This window comes from Mya arenaria, chromosome 12 (assembly GCF_026914265.1).
Source record: "Mya arenaria isolate MELC-2E11 chromosome 12, ASM2691426v1".
NCBI classification, from domain to species: Eukaryota; Metazoa; Mollusca; class Bivalvia; order Myida; family Myidae; genus Mya; species Mya arenaria.
In genome coordinates, this window is record NC_069133.1 from 57,612,014 (window position 1) to 57,636,926 (window position 24,913).

At 33.3% G+C, this 24,913-nt stretch overlaps 1 protein-coding gene across 1 annotated transcript; it reads left to right on the top strand.

The window, feature by feature from the left end:
- Window positions 1-412: 412 nt before the first annotated feature.
- Window positions 413-3,158, top strand: LOC128210253 (serine protease inhibitor Cvsi-2-like). Its single transcript, XM_052914472.1, has 3 exons — window positions 413-562; window positions 2,043-2,192; window positions 2,988-3,158. Exons 1-3 carry the CDS (start codon window positions 520-522, stop codon window positions 3,089-3,091), a joined length of 297 nt encoding a protein of 98 aa, XP_052770432.1. The 5' UTR covers window positions 413-519; the 3' UTR covers window positions 3,092-3,158.
- Window positions 3,159-24,913: the final 21,755 nt, after the last annotated feature.

The window sequence follows — 24,913 nt, forward strand, 5'->3', positions numbered from 1 at the left end:
ATCCCGGTGCCTTTAAGAAGTTTACGTTGTCTGATTTTGCGCTTTCTGCTATCAAATACGCGGTTACAATCGTGTTATCAATAATTAATATTTTCCATAAGTGTATTATTCAGTAAGAAGTAAAGCTTTATCAGTCAAAATTGATGTATGCTGTACATGTGTATGTATTAATTTTGAATAAGAGTGTTACTTTATTTCTTCACTGATAGCATGGGGACTCTGTAGTACATGTAGATTTGCAATGTAGAACACTCACAATTAAAGAGATAAATTATTTTCCTATGGACGAATTTTAATTTCTTCACTTGTGCCATTGCAGACTATACATTACTAATTAAACTGTAATGTAGAACACTGCAGAGTTGCTTATCTCTGCAAAGCCTATTTTTGCTTAAATCGTGACATGTAAGCTACTCCCGTGTTGAGGATTACATAAAACCGATCTAGTTCAGTTCAGCTATAAATTGTACAAGATTTAAACCTTTAAGGCATACGTCTGAGATATCTAGACCGACCAACATGAGAACCTGTATTGTCGCACTTGTTTTCTGTGGATTAATCGGTATGTTGAAAGTATTATTATGTGAAGACGTCTGCGAAAATGAGACATATTGAGATATGAAATAAAATAAGTTTTAACCGGGAGATAGGATCTCAAAACAACGGGTAAAATTTGAAGAAAAAAATCAAATTTAAGAATCTTTACGAATATATGTAACAGTAGTAAAGTGTGTCTTTGTATGGGGCATGCACGTTTTTCTCCAACGGACCCATTTTCGCTGATGTCGTCATATCTTATTAAGGTGTTTTTGCTCCTTGCAAAACCATCATAAACAAACAATATTTCCAGCTAGTAGAGTCAAAAAACTTGTTTTATAACATTTTAAATATAAAGTTCGAAATCTTTTGTCCGTGAGTGACTTTGAAAAAATAAATACCATGTACTATCAACTTTAATAACTACTTTTTTAAAATCAAGTGTAGTTACTTCCCATTGATCAAAACTAAACTCATCACTTTTGAACCAAACCTAATAAAAAAAAAGTTTGAATATGTTTAGATAAAGATATTTGTTGTAATAAACCAAACATAATGTTTATTGGAGAAATGGTAATACTATTTTTCAACCGTTTTATTTAACTTGAAGCTGACTGTTTGAGCATTTGCTTTCGTACAAAACAAATTACATACGAAAACAGCTCGAACTTAAATTCGATGTTATGTCATCTATCTAATATGTTTTTTAAGAGTATGAATTTGGATTTCGAACATTCCGGACAATTCACACAATAATTAACGAATATTTTTGTTTTTCAACACGCCTAAAATGTCTTAACTTATTTCTGGAACACTACCTGTCTTAAGGCGAATCTGACTGGTCTCTGACAGTGATTGGTGATTGATTTAATATGCACCACTATCTCTTTAAAAACTGTTTTAAATCGAATGTTAATTCACGTTTGTTTTGCTATCATATTCAACCTTTCCATTCCAAGTTTTATTCAGTAAATGGCGACCAGTGTTACTTCGGTCATGCATTCATGCCCTTAACAATTTGGAAATACTTTCGTGCATTTATTCATTATTTGGGCCATAGATGCATCAAGAAACATTCAACGAGGGATTTTCATAAAATGTTTGCACTTAACCACGAGAAATTAAACTTACCAAATAAATCTTTGAGAAGTATTTCACCTCGAGCCGGAAATAGAAATGACAGCTACGTTATCAGCTATCAAAACTTTGCGTGAGGGGCGCCCAATTGGTATCGTCGTAGCATTGATATGTTTCTAAAATGCAAACCCCTCGGAAACATCCGTATTTCACAGCCATGATAGCGAACCCTTACGAAAGCTGACTGCCAAAACGGTTCACATCCATGTTAAGAACCAATTTCAATGCTTACGTTATTCAATCCCTAACAAACGCCCACGTGCCAGATGATAGCCGACCATACTGGGACAGCATGTGTCCGTATAGACAAATATTGTCAATGGTACCATAATTCAATCCGTCACAATTGTCCACTATTAATTTTACAGCCATCAGTGTTGGCGAACCATGCCAGACGCTAGCTGACTGTGCAGAGACGGCCTGCACCCACCTTGACAGTCACATCACCTGCGAATGGCCGAGGGGGGATTGTGATAACGGCAACTGCCATGGCTATTGCACCTGCGGCGCACTCACAGGTAAATCTTCAAAATGTTCTTCTAAAATGAACACATATTATTTGTTTCTATATATTTATCTTGCCATTTATACTCGAACAAGCACACACTATTACATAATAGTAAAAACACGAATCTGTGATATTTGTGTAGGTTTGTATGAAATAGGTTTTGTCACTTTTTGCTGCTTAATAATGTTTGAATTAGCCGGTGAAACATAAAAATGACAATGTCATATAGTTATGATGATGAATAAAAAACATCTACATCAATGACCTGGGGATGATTTGTCTATATCTTAAATTGACCCCCTGATCACCTATGTTGAATAATTGATACAGCATCATCATCATCAGATCCAGCAGCAGCAGCAGCAGTAGCAGCAGAAACAGCAGAAACACTAGTTGCTGTAGCAGCAGAATGATCATCATCATAATAATGATAATCATCATGCTATATATTTCTCTGGGGTTTACTTCTTAATATGGAAGTTTGAACGCAGGGTCAAAAACCTATAGAGGTCATTATCTTAATTTGGACGAGGGGGTCTCTAATCCATGTGTAAAGGGTATTTTTTCTGACAAAAAATGATCTCTGGGTACTGATTTTATGGGGGTCATATTTTTCGTTATTTCGTATATATTGATATTAATAAGATCTATCTGACAAGCCATTGCTTTCTTGTGTGCGTTATAGGTAAATAGGTATGCATATAAAAAAAAGTCTGTGTCCTCAGTTTAAAAAGGCAGCGATAAAATCAGAGGTCCAATATATGTAATCTGCGAGCGTTTTAGGGAAATCATTTCCACATTTCAGCTTGTGGCCCATCTGGCGACTGCAGCGCCATCCGGTGTCACGACCAAGACAAGGCCCCACACTGTGTAGAGGGAAGTTGCAAATGTATCGACATCAATAACTGAAATGCCCAGTCGGTTTCGTCAATTGTAATGAGAAAATAACTAACAAGGAATAAAAATAAGAACATTTTGTATTGGGTTCAGAAGCATACTCATTTACCCTTGAAATATGCATTTGTTGAAGTTAAGTGGGTCTGCTCGAGCGAAATGGCCCCAAAGGTGATCTCTAAGACCCTTGACTTTATTTACGTTTTTAAGACTAAAATAAAGGTTATTAAGTGTATTGAGCAAGTGTATTAGAAACTGTGAAATGAGGTTAAGATTGAATGCCGGTGCTCTAAAAATAATATAAGCGATAAAAGAATAATTGATCTGACTTTCGATTGGCGGGGATAGTATTAGGTATGTTTAGTAACACTAGTACACTCGTTATAAGTTGAATAGGTTACTCCAACAAAAACATCAGCATCGAACTGACGGAAACTTAACCAGCGGCATTTAATACGTCAACAGTGTTTCATTAATCTTATTTTATTGGACATTTTTGTATTAATAAATTGTAGATATCATATATTGAAAAAGGGTTGCGATTATTTTCATAGTTGAATGTAACCTATTCTTGATCATCGACGACTTAACATGTATACAAGGAAATCAATATCCACAATAGAAGCCAAGATAGTCCCAACGATCATTTCAGCGGTAAACACTTTTAACAAAGGCAATCAATTGTTTTCATAGTTGAATGTAACCTATTCTTGATCTTCCACGCATTCGGAACTCCTCGGCCATTTTTTTCAAAAACAACCTCGGATGTATGCCGGTACATCTGTTGAAGTAGTCCGTATTCTTTTGAATAAAAGCATTAATTAAATGTAGTGTTTAAGAGTTGTATTCATTGCTCTCAGTTTAAATTGATTGCCAGTGAAGTCTATTATTGCAAACATAATTACGATTCCCAAGAGTTAAGTCATAAATTTTAACTACTAAATAAGATTACTACGCGATCTATTTGCAGCGGACTTAAACGTACCACTTTTTAAGTATGTAAACCGTCCATATACATCCGAGGTTGTTTTTGAAAAAAATGGCCGAGGAGTTCCGAATGTCTTCCACGACTTAACATGTAAACAAGAAAAGCAGAATCCACAGTAGCAGCCAAGATAGTTTCAACTATCATTTCAGCGGTAAAACCTTTAAACGCATCGGCGTTACATTCTGTAACATCTGAAAAAATAGTATGATTGTTTCCTTGGATTAACACACGCCTTGTAGTTATTCTATGTTTGCTTACGAAAATGGTTTGAGTCTTTATATGATAAGAGAAAAACGTACATCGCAACAGAGTTTGATTGACAATGTGCCGATTGTTCAGAACTTTGTTAGAATAAGTAACGTTGTTAACGGCATCTTTGTTAACTTTCAAAGGTGAAATATATCATTGAGGGTAAGGTAAAACAATCTTTGCTGAATCAGTTTGCTAGATATTCGTGTTAAGTACCACAGATCACATGTGTGTTAAACTTTCAGAGTATTAAATATTTAAAAGTTTACAACGAGCCAGTTAACAACGTTCTTAAATCTAACAATCGATCAAATGTTTACACAATGAGGACACATACTTTTCAATTCCGAACAAAAATATATTCTGTTGCATATCGAATACCAAAACCAAACAACTGAAATCTAATAATAACTGTTAATGTCCCATTACCATCTTCACTGAACCTGGTGATATCTGTCTGGTACGCTGTATACTGCAGATTCCACGTCTCAAGGGTTATTCCCCCTTTCAAGTCGGTCTTCGTATCAGCATTGCACAGATAGGAGCCATCTTTCTGTGTCTCAAATGCCTGCATTAGGTTGTTGTTTGGCGAACTGAATGATTGCCTAGCTAAAAAAAGAAAAATAGGTTCAAAGAGGCTTAATACAACAAGTTCTTAGAATGTATATCAGACGTATACTTTAAATATTAGAACCTGTAGCAAACGATCAAAATGTTTCTTTACCATATAGCGTTTTTCCAAGGCCAATAAAGAGAAATAAGGTACATGTATGCTTTATATTATATAAAGCTATCTATTCTGAAATGTCCAACAAAACTAAAAATCAAAATGTAAAGAGACAGTATATTTTACAAAGTTTATAGGAATAATTAAGTTAAAAATAATAAATTAGTTTCAAAAATGCAGTATTGGTAAAAGTCATGTAGACTGACAAAGACATATCATTTTTTGCAATAGGGAAAAGTTCTGGTGTGTATTTTCCCTGTACACTCAATGTATCCCACCAGATATTGTCACCATCCTTGCCAAAGCTGATATCTATAATGAAATCCTTCTTGAAAGTGATTCTCATCGCCTGGTTCATCGTCATTGCATTGAGGGCATTTCCCAGGGAAAATGAATTACAACTTTCTGTCACCATAGGGCTCTCTACTCCTATCTGAGTTTTCTTCTGAAAATAAACAAGAGCTTGATTTCATCTGTCCATTACTGGAAAAAAATGTTAAATTCACTTTCTCTACAAAATGACACTTAATTTAATTACAAGGGAAATTTCGGCGTTTATTGATAGCATTTCTGAGAAATACTATAACCAAGGTCTTTTTTATTGTATTTTAGAAGTATTATAGAAATTATCTCCATGAGCAGTACCCATTCTATTCTTAACTTGAAAATCCACTGATGAAACAATTACTCTTGCTTTAAATATATTACACCTCTTATGGTTTCAGATTAAACTGTAAATTGACAATAAAAGAATTATAATCTAATTATTCAAAATCGATGAAAAAAAATCAATTCACTGTTTCACATATTGAAAACTGTTTAGTTATGTTATCAAATATTCATACAAAGCAAGCTTGACGACAAGTAGGTAAACATTAAGCAGAAAAATTCTGTGTTCTAGCCTGTTTATAACTTATTACAAGGGAAACTGTTCTCATAATTAACATTTAACGTAATCATGATGCTTGTATTTTTAGTTTGGTCTAATAATTTTTTTTTAAAAACTGTTTATCAGCCCATTCAAACTCCTGTAAAACTTAATCAGAAGTATGTGTAAACAGGATTTTATCATAATTATGCATCAAACAACCGCTGGGACCGATCTATGTGTAAGTTCAACTATTTACACCCAATTATTTATAACACTTGTATCAATACAGAATAGATGTGAAAGAATAGGAAGACCCTACAGAAAGACCAAAACTGTCACAAGAGCTTTCGTAAGACAGCGCGCTCGACTACGCCGCTTTGACTTAGAAGTGTATACAATAATGATGTGACATGTGCCTGTCAAAAGCAATAAAACAATCAAATTAAAAAGTGAACAACAATCGGATTTTTAATGATTGGCAGAAGAGATTCAGTTTCAACTGCTTTCTTCTATTTTTTGTAACAGTGACCTTGATCCTAAGGGCCTCAAACACAATCACATAAAACTCCTCCATAAACTCTTCCTTTATATCAAGTAACAACTCTCGGGGACCAAAACACATTCTCAGAAAAGGTCTGTATTAACTCTTCCTACATACCAAATTTGGTCACAATATGTAGACCCTTACTTAAGTTATTCAATACCAACCCTTTTTCTATTAAAAGTAACCTTGACCTTGATACAAGGGGTCTCAAATGCATTCCTATAAAAGTAATTTATTAACTCTCAAGTAACTACCAGGTTTGGTCTCTTTATGTCAAACCTAGCTAAAGTTATACTATATATAAGGTGACTTTGATGCTGCCCTCTCAGCAGCCCGCCCGAAAAATGATGCGAGTCATTCAAATAACTTGTTTTCCCTTTATGAAAATTTGGGTTTTTTTTAACATAATTTGTATTTTGGGTGAACTAGAGTTATGCGACCTTATTGTACATTAGTTATCATCAATTGTGCGAAATATTAAGCGCATTGAATGATGAAAATAGATTTTTTTTATTAAACTCCAACTTGCCCTAACCTAAGTCAATCAAGGGCTATAACTTGTAAAAGGATTATATGGAGTTATATTACCTCATTGTGTGATGGTCCTGAACAATTGTGCGAAGTCAATTGAATGAAGGGTATAAGTTATCAATAAATATCCCAACCTGCCCTTAAACTTTAACCTAAGATCCAGAGTCAATCAGGAGCCATAATTTGTATAAAAGATAATATGGAGTTATCTAACCTCATTATGTGATAGCTCTGAACAACTGTGTGAAGTATTAAGTCAATTAAATGAAGGGTATTGGACTTATGATTGAAAATCCCAACTTGCCCTATAACTTTAACCAGACGCCGACGCCGGGGCGAGTAGTATACCCCTCCTTATTCTTCAAATAGCTGAGCTAATACTGGATTTGCAAAGACCGGTAAACTAGCAGCTATGGCCATTACAGAGCAAGCGTGATATACTTCAAAGAACTGCAACCTAAAGTTTTCGCTGCACCATCAGCCTTAACTCTGCCTTGAACAAGAGTGCCAGAACAAAACTTTGCATGAATGATGATGAAGTATTAAAGAAATCTTTAAGAGCAATGCAAACACATAGCTCCGGAAAGAAATGCATGTCTGACGGATAGACAATGCCCAAATAATATCTGGCCGGCTTTAATTGGGTGTAATTATAACAAACTAAACAGTGCTTTTTGTAACATATTTTAATTTAGAAAGTTACCCTTACATTGATGTCAAGTTTTAAACAAAAAACTGTACATTTGAAAATGGCTATTTGCCCCCCAAAAGAAAACAGTGCAGTAACCCCTGACAAAGTCAGGTCAGTTATCAATGTTGCTAAATGTTGCTGATGGGTCTACGATCAAATAGGACAATTGGTCAACATGACCATTTTGCCATGTACAACAATTCATCAAATTATCTAAGAAATACTTATAAATATAACTCATCAATTGTGATTGCCTTTAACATCGTAACATTGTATACTAGTAATCGTCAGTGTTATGGTGGCATCAATGATAAAATTTAAGCATTGCTTTGTCTTCCTTACAGTCTTCCAATAGGTTCCAAAACATTAGGACTGATTAATAATTTAATTTAGGTATACAAACAGCGTGCTTTCCTTACCAGCAAGAAAACATGATTACCCGTAAGTTGTTCACTTGGCCACATTTTACATTTGCTACAAATTGTCGTAGTTTACAAAATAAACATTAATGAATTGTCGGAGATTTCCTGTCAAAGAAATGTCACATTTAATGAATTGTTGTATATGACAATGTCTATGTTTTTAATATGATTTGTATGATCATGATTTATACAGAATCAATAAACAATGCCGCGTATTAGGTAACAATATTCTGGAATTTGCAGAACAATTATCACAAAATTTAAAAATAACAATTAATAAGCAAACATGTGTTATAATTGCTCATAGTCCCTCACTTGAGTATGCGGTTACAAACCCAAACTAAAAAAATGTGGCCGCTAATGCATAAACAATGATTGTTACTGATGATTGGACCCATTGCTGTAGTTCTAGAATCAACAAAACCAAGTTAAGAGTCTCGCCTTATTTAGATGAACCTTTCAACTATATATCTTAAAGACTGGGCGATAACAATACATGTAACTCATCTTCAGCACTTGGTATGCATGTGATCTAAAACAGGTGAGCAATACAGTATAACAATAAAAGGCAATATAATCAAAACTGATAGTAAATAAACCCAAGCACAAGATACAAAGAAAATCAACCATGTTAGTGAGTAATACAGATGAATACTGTAACAGTATGTTTTTTGGCATGCACGCTGGCTAATGTAACTGAACACATCATAGTTTAAATATTCATATACAAAATACAGCTAAATCAATTGTAACTCAGATAAAGGACTGTGTCTATTAACTATATATCTTTGCAATGGTTGATAAACAAAAATAAGACAAAATTATCGTGAGTGCAACACATTGTATCAACTTTATTTTAACCATTTTTTTTTAAATCCAACAAATGATGAAGTTATGCCATGGGGTGAGTTCAATCAATTATCTTGAGAGATGGACCTTTAAAGAACAGACCTTGGTCATGAGCACAACACACCATCTCATTATAATATGCATAGCGATGGACAGACAAACAGTATGAAGGGACAAACAAAATCTTTATGCCTCCCACAAAATTGAAAAACATACTGAACAAAACACAAGTAAAATACAATACGATGAAATATGCCTATGACAGTATGAAAGATAAAAAGAAAACTTGCAATAGAACATGCTTCTTTTCATAACATTCTACACACAACGCTTCAAACCAATCATGCTTACAATAGGTAAACATCTCAACCACATATAACTAACAAATAGCCCTCAAAATGTTTTAGGCATTTCAAACAAGTTTTAAGCAGGATATATATATTTTCTACATTACTATCGTATATATACTTGCAGTTGGTAAAATAACGTTGAGTATAAGGGTGTACACATCATGGCTCATTTATTGACTTAATCATGAAAATCTAACAAATTGGACAGTAAACATTTGTGACCAATCCATTGAATGAAATCCTTCAAGTTTGCTTTACTTAAGACTTGAAATTGATTTGTGAAATTTTGTTCATGTTTACTTATCCTTTGACAGAAGTCACTAAATAATTTTCGAAGGTGTAAATCCTGCACTACATGCAGAATATGGAGACAAAATATCTAAGGACCACATAATTGATTTATATTTACCATTTTAGAACCATACTACATGATGCAAAACAATTTCTGATCAAAGTGGGCACTAGAGAATTTTAAAAGAAAACAGTTTTCATTCTGCATAGTATTACATAAATTTAAAAGACTTTCTATTTTGTGTATCTGATGCATGACAGTATTAAAAAAACACATGACATGGAATTAACCTGGAAACATTGTTTGAACATCAAGGCATGGTGAAATGTGTTTGAAATTTAGTAAAGTTCACCATATCGAAAAAAATCAAAATGGAATACTTTTGAAACTTAACTTTTTTGTTGCAAACCATTCTTTTAAAGTTATAAAGATCATTTATATTCAAGAAAAAGGGTGTGTCTTTAACATAATAAGTTTGAAGAAACTTTACAAGCACTACAGCCATTGCTTACATAGAAAAGCATAAACATACATTACTATGGTATACAACAAAGTCATTGTGAAGCATTGCTTTATGCAGAATGTATTGTGCCATGTTCACCTTATACTGACTCTATAAATTAATTGAACGAAATAAAGATTTAGACAATTATTTAAATTACATTAATTTTAACTGTAACTCAGAAAAGGATTGTCTAACAAAATGTATAAATACCTTTTAAAAATACACTTACTTAATAAATTCATATATATTTTTTTCTAATTTTTCAAGGAGCTAATTAGTTCGTGCTAATCAGACTATCAAAAGTCTTACATCCTAAAATATGCATGTACAGAATGCCAATGGGAAAATGATCATATCAAATAAAACAAAATGTTATTTTTCTTTGCAATAAATATTGTTTTTTTTTATTTTATTTGAAATCAATAATAATTATATATGAATACTACCATCAACAGTGTACTAGAAATCTTCAAATTAAACATCCACAAATACCTAAGAAATTTCTTCCAAAGTGAGACAATTATAAAGTACACTTACAAAATAGTTTAACAACTGATCTAGCACTGTTAATATTTTAAATGAGATTTTATTAAAAAGAAAACATATGTCTCCCCTACATCTCTTTTCTATGTCCATTCCAAAGGTAAACAACACTTTGATTCCTTTCTAATGCGTGTAGAAGAAGAATGTGGGTGACGAGGTCATAAATGACTCACAGAAAAATAATGCTTCTTGTAAATAAAAACTATTTACACTCTTTCTCTCGGGCAGCCTCAAACCAATACACCATCTTTCTTTCAACTTACTTGCACAGTAAAAAAGCAATGAAATACCACTAGGATTCCGGCGGTAAGATAACATGGTAATCCAGTGAAATTTACCGCCGGTATTCCAATGAAATAATACCACCAAAATTTACCACCAGAATACCACTCTAATACTGTGATAATACAGTGAATTATAATGATACAAAATATTTCTAAACAACATGTGTGAAATACATACATGTTATTGGATTAAATGACATTTTTTAATGTTATTATATGGCAGACAAGTTCCATATTGAATCAGTTTAAACTTAAGAAAACATCACATTATGAAAAGATTGGTTGCTTGATTTTAATACATGAACTTCCATATCATGTTTGTAATTTACTTGTTTTGTTGCATGCCCATGCACCTTTCCTTCCAAATTACAGTTAAACCTTATCAAAACCACAGGAGTCTTTCAGACTCATCATCAACTCATCAGTTCCTCTGGCTGCTTTCCTCTAGGAAGGCTCAATGTCATGGAGCAGGTAGAAACAAATGGTAATCTTCTGACGTTGGCTTCATTTCCATAAAACTTAATCGTTAAGATTGTGCCGACGTCGATCTTGCTAAGACATAAGCACATCTTTAAAAGAACACCAACAAACGAGTATAAATTAAACACACACTTTTTTATTTACTCAAGAAACACTAAATTAGCATAGTGTTTGCCCTTTCATAAGGTGATAGCTTCTGCAGCTTGTCAGTTAATTACTCATATCTTTAAAAAAAACCTGTGACTCCTGCAAACATCAGATGAGAAGGGCAGATAATGTTTCTGGCCCTTGTCCCCTCGGCAGCCACATCTCCAAAGAACATGTCGATACAGATGGAAGACGGGTCATTCCATCTTCTTGTGTGTAGAAATGGATATCAATAGGCTTGTGAAAGCCGAAGGGGGGGGGGGGAATGGTGCCCGCCCCGGACATGAATACTAGTAATTCTCCCATTGATGCAGGAACAGTCTTATCTGATATAAAAAAAATGTTATCTGTTAAAAATTGATCAGATGCCAGTAATAGAGGAACAATGTAAATATATTTGTGATTTATTTTGCAATATGAAATATTGTTTAATATTGAATATTTTTTATGATTTATGATATTATTCATAAATTTTAAGAACTCTTGCATTTTATGAATTAATATATAAAAAAATATTTATTATTGAAATGAGTATCTTTTCATCATGCTTTTATGTATGTGCATTATTATATTGGATATCTAACTTAATATATAAAAGATGTATATAAATGATATTTTTAATAGTATATAAATAAATATAAGGTATTGAAATGATTATCTTTTCATCAGGATTTTATTATCTGACTTATTATATTGAATCTCTAACTTATATTAAAGATTTATATAAATGATGTTTTAATTTTGATAATCAAGTATAGGCCCAAAGCAGGACTTAAACTTGAGATTGCTTTTTTGAAGAAGCGCTTGTCTCCCCTATGGTGTGGTCGTATCTGAGAAAAAAATAAATGATGGACATGAAATTTGTAATTTTGGACTGGAGACGGACAAAAAAGAGTGAAGTTTGGTTTATTCACCAGTATTAAATAGTAAATATATACTGCGACCTTGACCTTTGACCTTCTGATTAATTAATGGGGGAGACATATTTATTGCCCCTGCGTGTGTGCATAGTGCCCAGTATTCTTATATTCTTGGCTAATCATTAGAAACAGGCTTAAAAATTGTATAAGCCTGACAGTAAATTGGACCATGCTCGGCTATTTCTGTGAAAATATACCTCGGAAGTAATACGTAGAGAAAGTAATACATTTCACTAAGGGGAAGTAATCCCATGAAGCTAGTCCCAATAATTTACATGTTCTGATCACAGTCATATATTCGTCTTGATGAGCTAGACAGGTGTAGCTCACATCACTTTTTTCAGGAACCATACCCAAATTATCCTGTACAATATCCTATTGCAAATGATTGTAATTTGTACTGTTTTTAAAGCTCTGTTGTGAAAGCTTAACGTGAAAATGTAACGTTTCCATACGAGTTATTATGATTTAAACTCTAAAAGGCTCACCTTTTCCTCGATCAATCGATTGATGTCCCTTTCCGGTATGCACCTACTCTTTAGAAAATTAGTGAATGATGAATCGTCTGGGTCTAACTGCTCCGCCATTTTGGCATTGTAACACAAAGGGATGTAACCGATGTAATAATCGCGAGTTAGTATCTCGTAATTAGCACTTAGTAAGTCATACTTATGAGTTAGTATCTCATAATTAGGAGATAGTAAGTCATAATTAGGAGATAGTATCTCATAATTAGCACTTAGTAAGTCATAATTATGAGTTAGTATCTCCTAATTAGTAGAAACTAATTACAACGAATAAAAAACATCTTGTTACCACATATTTTAAATCATACTCGTTGGTACGATAAACGCGATGTTAAGTTTGGTTTTGCGTTGTGGTGGATACAGGAACTTTAATTGTTTTGATTTGTGACTACAAACCACAGTCAATAGTTTGTTTACGAATGCCTGCAATAACCTAACACTGTTTCTTAGACGCATTTCACTTTTAATAAGATACTCTATCTGGTCGTTGAGTACTTGAATTGCGTTCTAAAGTTTGCAAAATTTTCTATCGCGGCAAAATAGCATTAATGTCCCAATAGTTATTTCAATCAAGTGGTTGAAAGACATCGTTGTAGAGTTCCTTGTAACTGAAAGTACTTTTGTAATCGTTTTGTAATAATGCCTGCTTGTATCGTCGGCAAAATTAAAATTATACCTTTTGGGAAATTTGTTGACATATAATGGACGCCCTTGTAAAATCATAGTAAGGCACTTTCATCGCTTTAAGTTAATAATTAACGCATGTATTCTATCATTCCCACCCATTCATTATGCAGGATTAAAACCTTTGCAAGTGACGCATTTATCAGGTTTAGTATATAAATATGACGGAAATATGTTTTGTCTAATCATTGCATTGTTTGCAAGTCGATGATTTCTCGCATTAGGTATAACTTTACTATTGATGTTAAGCTGTAGAACAAGGGTAAGGTCAAAACCTCGTCAACCGGTATAATACCCTAGTGAACGTCTTTAATCAGGAATCGTCCCAAGGCAATTACCAGCAAAAATATATATGATAAAATTATAGTTGAGGTTTAAGTTTTATTCTCGTTGTTTTGAGTATCTTTCGCTACGGGTCTGTTAGAATTTACAGTTGTGCCTTACGCATTTTGGGTATAATTAAATATTTGGGTTCTAGGCTAGAGTCCATTGTATCGCTAATTATCTTTAACAAATATAACTCAAACTAATCTCGAACAGCTACTAGTATACCGTTACATTTTCACCATCATGACCAAAACATGTTGTCATCCACACATTCCCTGAGCTGCTGCAGTGTTTGCATAATTACAGCTTTGTTTTGCCTGGTTAACATTAAATCGTTATTGCTGTAGCATCAGCGTAATTTGTCAAAGCACTTAAACTAGTCTTAAATTTTAATGTTCAAAGGCAGAACATTTAAGAATGAAAAGAGTCATTTTAACATGCTCGTACATGCCTTGAAATCAGTTCAAATTATGATCTTTTGCACACTTAAGCTTTAAGAGCGGTAAAATCAATAACAAAATTTAAGGGGTTTAAACTGGTGACGATTTTGCACTTACTTACACTTGTTTAATTTTAATGACCAGAAATTTAACGAGAAGAGTTTGTTGTTTTGTCTACTCATACACATTTCAAAAGGATTGATGGATTCAACCTTCAAATCCTCTACTAGAAAACATATACCCATTTATAAAGCGTATTTGATTTCGTTGAGTGAAATCTATAAGTTTTAATAACATAACCCTATCCATAAGAATGTTATATTTAATCACCATTAACCTCCTCACTGAAGTAATGTTCTTTGCACAATACCTCACTTTCACAATGAGCATTTACATTTGAATAAACTGGTCCATGAATACTCAAAAGTAGTATTGGCCATTGAAAAAAAGACCTGAGAAAACAGGGAAACACAACCAATACAACTTTGTGCAGCAGATACATATCACATTTATCTCGTTTAAGTCTCTTTTAAAAGAAATTTGTAATTGATTAATTCTATATATTGTGTCTTAGCATGTTGGTATGAAACGTTTTGACCTCATCTCCCATCTTGATTTGGTAGTCTTATCTATTTTCAAATACTGCAAAATCAATGTTTTAAGCTCTCTTCAATTGTAAGAACAGTTTATTGTTTAAAATAAAGGAAGTAATGGTAATACTCTGTCCACAACCTTAAACTCACGACGATTGGCCTTTTTATGTAAGTGACAGCTCTGTTTTGTTTTCGCCCCAGCAAGATTTCCTTGTGGCAAACTAAAGGTTTCTTCTAATCTTTCCTTCAGGGAAATTAGATGTACTATGTCGTCGGCCAACCTCTTGATCGGTGTATCATTCCTCGTTTTTTTTCTCCTGGAGGTCGAAACTCGACCCTCGGGCTATTTGACATATATTACAAAATATGTTAGTCTCAGCTACCAGCCCTGGTCAATCAAATTCAAACGAAACTCTGTCAGTTGTGTTTTAGATGTCCAGACATCATTGATTTATGCGCAAAATTTTCTTAATCACCCTACTGACTTTATTGTTTAAACGACCAAAAGTTACCAATAACTTAGCCATAGATAATAGTGTGAGGCTTAAAATGTCACACCATCAATGAAACATGCAACTTCGAGGGAACATTTTTATGTTCTGCATATATTGATTCTAGAAACCCTCTCTGTAAAAACTATTAAACTATACAAACTTTTTCACATGACATTAATGGAAATCCTCAAATAGTATCAATGGTTGTCATTACTTTTTCGGTATTGATATTTTAGGTAAAATGATTTAAGTATTAATTGTATTGTGATATGAAGACAAATAATGATATAACATACATTGTTGTGTACGTCTGCAGAAACGTAATATTTACATCGAACAATTTGAGGGACGTTCAATATTCGATGGACCTACAAAAGTAATCACAGAACCAAAGTAATATGATACACATACACTTAGATACACGAGTGTGATTCTCTCGGAGAACCATTCTGAAAGTTTTACGTCTGTTGAAACCTTTCAACGTGTAATCAATTGTCCATTCGTAGTTGATGTCAAGTGTAGGCGGAAATGCTATTTTTTGTGAGACAAACGTTTTGTAAACATGTTGTTTATATTGCAACATTATTAGTGTAAAGAGTGAACATGCTTTTCTAAATCACAACATTGACAAGTCTGAAGCTTAACTCTTGTTTTGTACTTGACTCATTTTAATTTAAGGATTAAAATGTCTTTGATGTGGCTTTTGAACTTGTAATTAAAATGTTTATGAGCACCTTTGTAACTTTGTATTATTTTTATGAATATGGTTAATGTGTTTTAATTTAACATGGTTTGAAATCACTTATCATTGACTAATATCATCCAATATGTTTTGTCCAGACGTGAAAATTGAGATGTAGCGTTTGGCCATTTTGAGGCCATTTTCAAAATGGGCTACAGCTGTTACTGTTTTAAAGTTTCCCGATTTATAGATGATCGTATTTTATGAAACGTTTATATGTATATAATAGAATGAGGACTGATATCCAAAAATGCAAAAATGACTCTTGTGTTCTTTTCCTCTATCACTCTGGCACAACAATGTGTTCGAGTTAGTGTAGGGAAAGTCAAAACGATGTCGCCAGATTCTAGTAAAGTGGAAATCATGTCGTTTGCATAGCACCTGTCGGAACTGACCGGTCATAGTTTACGATTGCTTTAACTTTGTCCCCCTTTATAAATAAATGTAGGAATAAATCGTATAAAATCGTCATTTACCGTAGTAACACAAATTCATATTTACAATAGTCAGCGTTGCAGTGTTTATGCCAAAATATTGTATGAGAAGTCTCGTTATACTATCAAGCGGTTATTCAAATTCGAATAGGTTTTATATGACGTTGCCGCAAAAAATCGAACACAAATGTGTATCACCCGTACACATGTTTAGACCGCATTTGATTAACAACATGCGACAATTCACTGTGAATACGCATATTCATTATTTTTTAAGTCTGAATCGGAATATATTGAACAGATAATCTTTTAGAAGTATTGTACAGTCGAACCCCGTTGACTGAAACTCCCATGATTCAGTGGAAATAAGTCGCGTCTTGAATTATTCAAGCCAAGCGGGAATGGTTACCTTTAGTATAAAGAAATCGGTCTCTAACATCCAGTTCGAGCCACGGAGCCATACGGAGTTCGACTGTATGAACATTCATTCATTCACTTTTCCCACGTATGCATGGTTAAATTTGCAATTAACCATTGTCTGCTGAAAACTAATTTCAACAACACAACAACTGTTTTCCTAAGGTAGGGATTGATTAAAACTAAATCATTTCCAATGACACACGCCTTATTGGTAATACAATCCAATTCAAAAAAGCTCGCGACTTAATACAGGAGAACTTATATCTATAATGGCATTGATCTAGAGAGCACACCGTAATAATTATTGTATTTATGTTTAGTACATAAGGTATGTGAACAATGCCTTTGAAAGAGAACCCAAAGATATAGAATTTTCTTAACCTTACGCTTGTGGTCGCCTACAGTTTTACTTTATAAAACGGTCACTGAACACTGTTTGTTTATGCTTTAGATGTGATTTGTGCCATCCCACTAACTTAAATGCAAAAACACGATTAAGTTTTGTTTTATTCTTGGATTAAATCAATATCATCATGCCAAATCTAATACAATAACACACACACATCCCTTGTGTACTTTACATTTCAGACGTGGCCATTACAGAATTTCATCGGTAAGACGCAGTATTACTGGCAATTACCGTTCGTTACGCTTCCCTTCCTTCCTGTTTTTTGTTTTGCATTACGCGGATCAACATATGCAACATATTTTTAGTGATTCAATTGCTACCTTGTTCAAGACTTGTGATTTGGAGCTCAAGTTATTATAAATATTGAATATATCGTATTTAAAGTTGATACTTTTTCTCGATTGTGGATATCGTCGTTAGCTAAAACTTAATCAATCATGAGTGTTATTAATGTGTAGTAATCATTATCGATGTCCTTTTTAGAGGTTAGGAAAACATGCCTCCTAATGATATTTAAGAAGCTTGATTTGCGATGTTGGCTTATTTATTTGCATAACGCATAGTCCGAGTCCGACTTTCGGCAAGTGTAGGCAAATAAGGTCAATTGGGGAGTATACATCAGTGGTAAATTTATGTTTCACTTCTAACATACTTTAAAAGATAAACACAGTTTGAAATATAACAATTTGCATAATATGCCTTAACCAAATTCCTCTAGTTTTGGCGACAATTCACCGTTTATTCAGGCGACAAGACAAAAATTAGAAACCAAACCAACTCATCAAACGAAAGGCTGCTCAATGAAAAGTATTTTCAAGATTGGTTTTTACTTATTTAGTTTTTCACGAATGTAAAGACACTAGAGTCCGTTTCCTGGGCACAGACCAGTACTGTGTCCTTTATGAGAGGCCATCAGTAACTGCCTCTTTTGGGGCTCGAACCCACATCCTCTTGAGTGAGGGGCGGAGCCATGTTCAATTAGACTACTCTCAACCCTGACTTTCTAAGACTTTGCGGTTGCAGATATTGTCCATCTTAAGTTATTGCCTTTACATTCCCTAAATTTGAATAATTAAACGGCTATCATTGAATATTTGATATAATCTTAAAAATAGTTAATTGAAGAAAACGTCTCCGTCTTATGCTTTGCATAACATAAATCCTTCCTTAGGACCCACTGATATTAAGAGTTTCATTGAATGTCAAGTACTTCAATATTGACATGCACCCCTCTGTCTTCTGTATATCATAAAGCCATAAGGATTTTCATGGGATCAACGCTTAGTGCACCCATCCAATATTTATTTTTGAAGATTTATAGGATAGGATTTGCAGGGTTTCTAAGCAATGAATGTCTTATGTTATGTTTTTTATCAAGGCAATCTAATTTCCTCGGGTGCAGTCACCCCTTTCCAGTACATTTTCAAATAAGCTTATTCCAGAATTGTGACAATAATTAACACGAAAAGCTTCCTATCAAACGGCAATAAATTCCCGTCCTCTGTAAGCGATCGAATTATTAGAGATTTTAATCTGATTGAAGATGTTAGACGATATCTTCATTTTATTAGAAAAAAGTTTGGAAAACAGAGGTTAATGTTCTCGGTCAAAAAGGTTTGCCACTCTCCTTCCTGTGTTTGGAATTTGTATTGAACATTTGTACTTATCATAACATCAAAGTATGCGATGAAAGTATTTTAGCATCAGTTAAATGAAATGTTCGTATATGCTTTGTTTGTTTGGGAAGGAAGGCGCAGAAGGACGGATGTGTTGATGGTTCAAAGGTTTCGATTGTTGTTTTAAAACGTAGTATTAAATCTCATTGCGGTTTGTGTGACATTGATTATTACGTGGCAAAGGGGCAAGCTTGAAATATGAATTCTTTGTGGAATTGTCTTACACTGTCAGTTGTATTGTCTTATCGTTGACAAAACATTGTCTTGATAAAACAGTTATTTATAACATGCTACTAGATCGGGGTCAAGCGGATATAAATTAACATTTTGTTTTACATAAATTTGTTACTAGTCTGGCGCTTGCTTAGAATTATAAAGCAAAAAAGTATAAAATATAGGTTTGTATTTCCTAACAATGCAAGGTTGATGTCTGAATCACGTGTTGTGAATATCTGCGATTTAAAAACGGCACGTATATCAACACCTGTATAAGATTATTTACTGGATAGGTAATTATTGGGTGCAAAGCTTTTAGTTTCTTTCTTTTTTCAAAACAAATATTAGAGAAGAAATATTATTTCATCTAGTTGTCATCAATTCCATAAACATGGCATGATGCTTGATTATTTAATTTCCATAAGAGTTAGCGTGTCTTCATTAATATCTCAGTGGCTGTATTTTGTCTCGAGAAGAAATCATATATAGAAGTAAACAGAACGAGAGAATAGTGCAATGTTAGAGGATTGTTAAATAAGAATACCAGTATGGCTTATCCCTAATCATATGAATACTTGGCGTTTACCTATTAGTTTATTATTATTTGTTTTATTATTAAGTTTTATCAAGTTAATGCATACTTTAAAAATATGTACCTTTTGCGTTTTTACTTTATTCTGGATTGTTGAGTGAGGTTGTGGACACACACTGGTTTAAACCCCCAGTAAAATTTTTAACAATCCTTGATAAGCACACTTGTTTTTGTTTATATAGTATATATGTACCGTGTTGTTTGTGAGGTTTTGTGCTGTTGTTCCATGTATCTTGTTTGTGATTGTTTGTTTTAGTGTTATATATTTTTGACGTTTAGCCAGTGCCATTAAACCGGGTTTATGTTTAAACGTTTTGCTCCTTAGATTGTTTCTGTAGCTTTTCGCATAAATATTGAGCTTATTTCTGAAGTTTTTTTTAATAATAGTTGTACATTTGTTAAGGTCTTATGAATACAGCTTCTCTCCGTATGTATTAGTTGTTAAAATAAAGAGTTACAATTTCAAATAGTATTATTAAAATGGTTATTCATGCGTGTGTATTGGGAAACAAGCTTGACGAAGCATAAGTACAAATATCTCTATAATTTTCATGATCGTCTTGAAAGGCAGTTATATGGTGATTGCATGGCCTGATAAGTATTCCCTGTTAATTATTGCATGTGTTATATATGAGCAATTTATATGGCAATTATGCAAAAACATGAATTAGGCTTTCAGACGAATTTTTGATAACAAGCGTCATGGAATTTGCCACACAAAAATGTCGCTCAAGCCTTGAGTACAGGTCAACTTAATGGTTGCCATTTGAAGTAAATAAGAATACACGAAAGTGTATTGATATTCTCCGTGAAAAAAAAAACATTGTTCACGCCTTAAATATACCAGTTGAATCGCAGATATTTTTGACAAAAGTACAAGGAAATAAAAAAATCAGCAGAGGGGTACGAAACAAACACAAAATCCTAGGAAATAATGTGAATTAATGAGTCTCGCAATTTTCTCCAAGATGAATTTTATCGAATAACGAGCCTGCAATTATTTTGTCTGTTAAAACAATCAAACGTGAATTTCATTACGTATGGTAAAGATTGATAATATTGTGTATAACGTCAACTCCGCTATGTACGATTGCTAATAAACTCGATAAAAATGCGTGAGTATATCAAACTTAGTCGCACTAATGCTATGTTTGAAATCCATGCTGTGTGTTTAGTGTTCCTAACCTTTCACACAATTTGCTTATAAAATCTATAGAAGGTTGAATGATTAGAGTCCCTAACTTATACTTGTTCGGTTGGACTACTCTATCATGCAATGGCAGCATGGTTTCATGCCAAAAACACGGTAGCAAAATGACATATCATAGTTTAATTGAATGAACGGCATGTAGTTTGTCAAAAACTTACTTATGTTTCAAAGAATCAAACGAATATATTATTAATATTCATTAATTTAGACAATACTAAAATAACTTGGTCTTACTTTATTTTTTAATATAAACTATATGCTTGCTTCATTATCAAATGTGTATTGATCTTAGTCAGAATATGTCCGACAGTTAGAGATCAAATTTGTTCCATTTTGCTTTTCTTGCAATGTTTAATAGGATATAAAATGAATGACCACTACCGCCCAAGTTCATAAAGCTTTGTCACTAACTGCGGACAATGACAAATCAAATTGAGCACTAGAGAAGGAGTTCCATTATGCAAAAGGTTAAACATACAAAACAAATCTTAATTGGACGGACAACGATATTGAGATTGAATTGCTGAAACATAGTTTGACTGGACGGCCACATATTTCACTATATCGCTTCTAGTTTGTTTGTGTTTAACATACACTATTATAACACAACATTTTTTTCTGTAATTCACTGGTTTTCAAAACTATTATATTATCATAATTATTCATAGCTAGATACATGACAACTAGTATAAGAACTCAACTGAACCATTGAATAACAAGAGTGCCTGAGAAAAACGGACCAATCGGATTTAGTCTCTGTAAGAATCCGTCAGAAAGTACGTAATAAACTTAAATAAAGATGACAGAAAATACAACATTTGTCAAGACTTGTTGTCTTTCACAAATAAAATATCCTGCTTCTTCCGAGATTTATTTACTGTTAAAGCCTGTTAGATCAATAACTTTGTTATATTCCTCAGAAAGTACGCAATAAACTTAAATAAAGATGACAGAAAATACAACATTTGTCAAGACTTTTGTTGTCCTCACAAATAAAATATCCTGCTTCTTCCGAGATTTATTTACTGTTAAAGCCTGTTAGATCAATAACTTTGTTAAATTCCTAGTCATGTTTGACATTTCCAAATGTTATTTATGATATATTAAAATGATTTGGTCTTAATGCATGAGAGAAAATCATAAATGATCGCTTTAAATCTCCATATTTATTGTTTTAGGCGGACTTTCTGATGAAACTATTTAGTTTATAACGCACTCCTTTCTTGTTAATAAATTTGTCTAAATGATTCGTCAATAATGAAAACGTCTCGGCGCACCTTGTCTGGAATTATAAATACCAATATGTACGCTTGGACACATGCCTGTCTTGAGACACGAACACTAGCCAGCAGATAACATTGATATAATCATAGTTACATTACAAGGAGTCAGATTATAAGGGTTAAGAAGGCGTATTCAAAATAACAAAACATGTGTTAAATGTGAAATATATAAACAAACATACAGTCGAACCTCGAGGGCTCAAAATTCCTCGAGCTTCGGGAAATTCGGGCCAAGTGGGAATGCTTACATTCAGTGAAAGAAATCCTTTACATCCAGTTCCAGCCAACGAGGAAAGCGAGTTCGTGTCAAAGGGGTTTGGGTTTACCAACAAACACGTAGGTCATCTGGGTTTTTTTCAAATATTTAAAATTTATTGGACATAAGTGTTCCTTGTGTGTTTGTATATTATTTTAATCATTTGATTATATATAGTTTCAAACAATGATTGTATCGCATCTTTGAAACGTTTTTTGCATTAGGTGCTCTGAATCGTATTCCTCCGTCTGCAGATTGAGTTTGGATCTCTAATCATAGAAGTACTTTGGGTTTACCTATACGTTTATTATCATTTATTTTATTGTTAAGTTTCCTCAAGTTTATGCATACTTTGATAAAATTTACCTTTTGCGTATTTTTCTTTATTTAGGATTGTTGGGATAAGAGTGAGGTTTGTGCATTTAAACTGGTTTAAACCCCAAGTAAATTTACATTTTACTGACCGTTCCAAGGACCTAACAATCCTTGATAAACATACCTAGTTGTTTATATATAGTATGTACGCAATGTGCTGTTTGTAGAGTTTTGAGCTGTTCTTCCAAGTTTCTTGATTGTGATTTTTTTGTTTCTTGTTCTATGTCTTTGACGACTACCCAGTGCCATTAACCGGGTTTATGTTTAAACGTTTTGCTACTGACCTTGTTTCTGTAGTTTTTCGAATAAATATTAAATACTCAAAAGCATTGAGTACTGTAAGTGGACATTAGCAAGATATTTAGTATGCATTATTACCAGTGCTTTGTGTTAAATTAGTTTAATAAACCTACAATGATAAGGTCAAACAGAAGTAACCCAAATGTTTTTTTTCGTCAGAGAACCCAAACGAATTGAACCACATATAAAAGTTAAGACCTGAAAATGAATCGTAACAGGAACAATTCAACTACGAACATACCTGCATTATAGGACTTGGTACTATGAGAATATATATAAAATTTAAGAATTTCGTCAGAGGACGCAGTATTACAGGAAATACCACTCCTTACGTGTTCCATCCTTCCTGTTATTGTCTTCCAATACGTGCATACATCTGCTGCATTGTTCAACCACATAGGACTTGGAAATCAGATATCATAAATCTGAAATTAAAAATATTTTTTTACTAAATCTCCATTTTTTCGATTGTTGCAATTACGTTTTGCTAACAAAACAAGCTTTAGCACGTTTTAGAACATTTAGTTCTTGTTTTACTCAAATATCAACATTTATGGACAAAAAACGGAGCTTTAATTGCGATTTCAAATTGCACATATGTAAAGACAAGGACGTTGTTAAGGAACAATTATTCTTTTCTTCCTTTGTTATGTCAAAAATGTATTGTTTTACAATCTGCTGTTTCAGTCGCAGTTCATGGTACGTGGCATCCAAGACAAATTTTGATCAAACAGACTATGTATGGTAATTCTCCTAAAGTCTGCAATGCTAGACTATCATTCGTTCTATATCTACTGAGATATGTTTTGAAAAACAAGTCTTCGTCAATTAGGTCTTAATTAGGTACACAAACACTCCCGAGGAAATCGCAATGTCTTACCTGTCCGTTTGCCTTAGAAAAAATATGGTTCATAAATCAAATTCCAGTCTAAATGATTTTGTTCACGACTACTACATACAGTTTTTATTTCACTTTCTAAACTTCCTTTGAAACGGCATGGCATACACATGTAATGTGCGAATGTTTCCACATTGTATCGTATTGTGTTTTTTTTTATTAGGAAACAATTAAATCAAATATCCTAAGATGGACTCATGTGTCAATCTTTATAGCGACGAGCTAGTTTCACTTTTTTAGTGACAACGCAGACACGCATACATTGAAATAATTCATTAATTAAGTTATTCACATGGTATCGGAGAGCCTGTTTATACAATTAAATCGACTATTGTCAAAGCAGTCACATTTTATGGCGGGCCTTTGTGGGGTAACTTTAGCTGTGCAAATACGTATACATATTTCAGTTGGACGATTGATTTGCTATGTCAAACCAATGAGTTACAAATAGGGCATTTTGCTTGTTGAATTTGAATACATGTTTACATGGTTTGGTAACTTAGTTTTTTAGATGTCAGATACACTGTTTTCAACTATTAATAACAAACTTCTACCTTTGTATAAATAT

Excerpts from the sequence above, each read along its gene's own strand:
- LOC128210253 (XM_052914472.1), top strand. The coding sequence starts at position 520 with ATGAGAACCTGTATTGTCGCACTTGTTTTCTGTGGATTAATCG. Across the intron at positions 563-2,042 it reads TGTTTTCTGTGGATTAATCG|CCATCAGTGTTGGCGAACCA; the intron begins GTATGTTGAAAG and ends TTAATTTTACAG. Across the intron at positions 2,193-2,987 it reads CACCTGCGGCGCACTCACAG|CTTGTGGCCCATCTGGCGAC; the intron begins GTAAATCTTCAA and ends TCCACATTTCAG.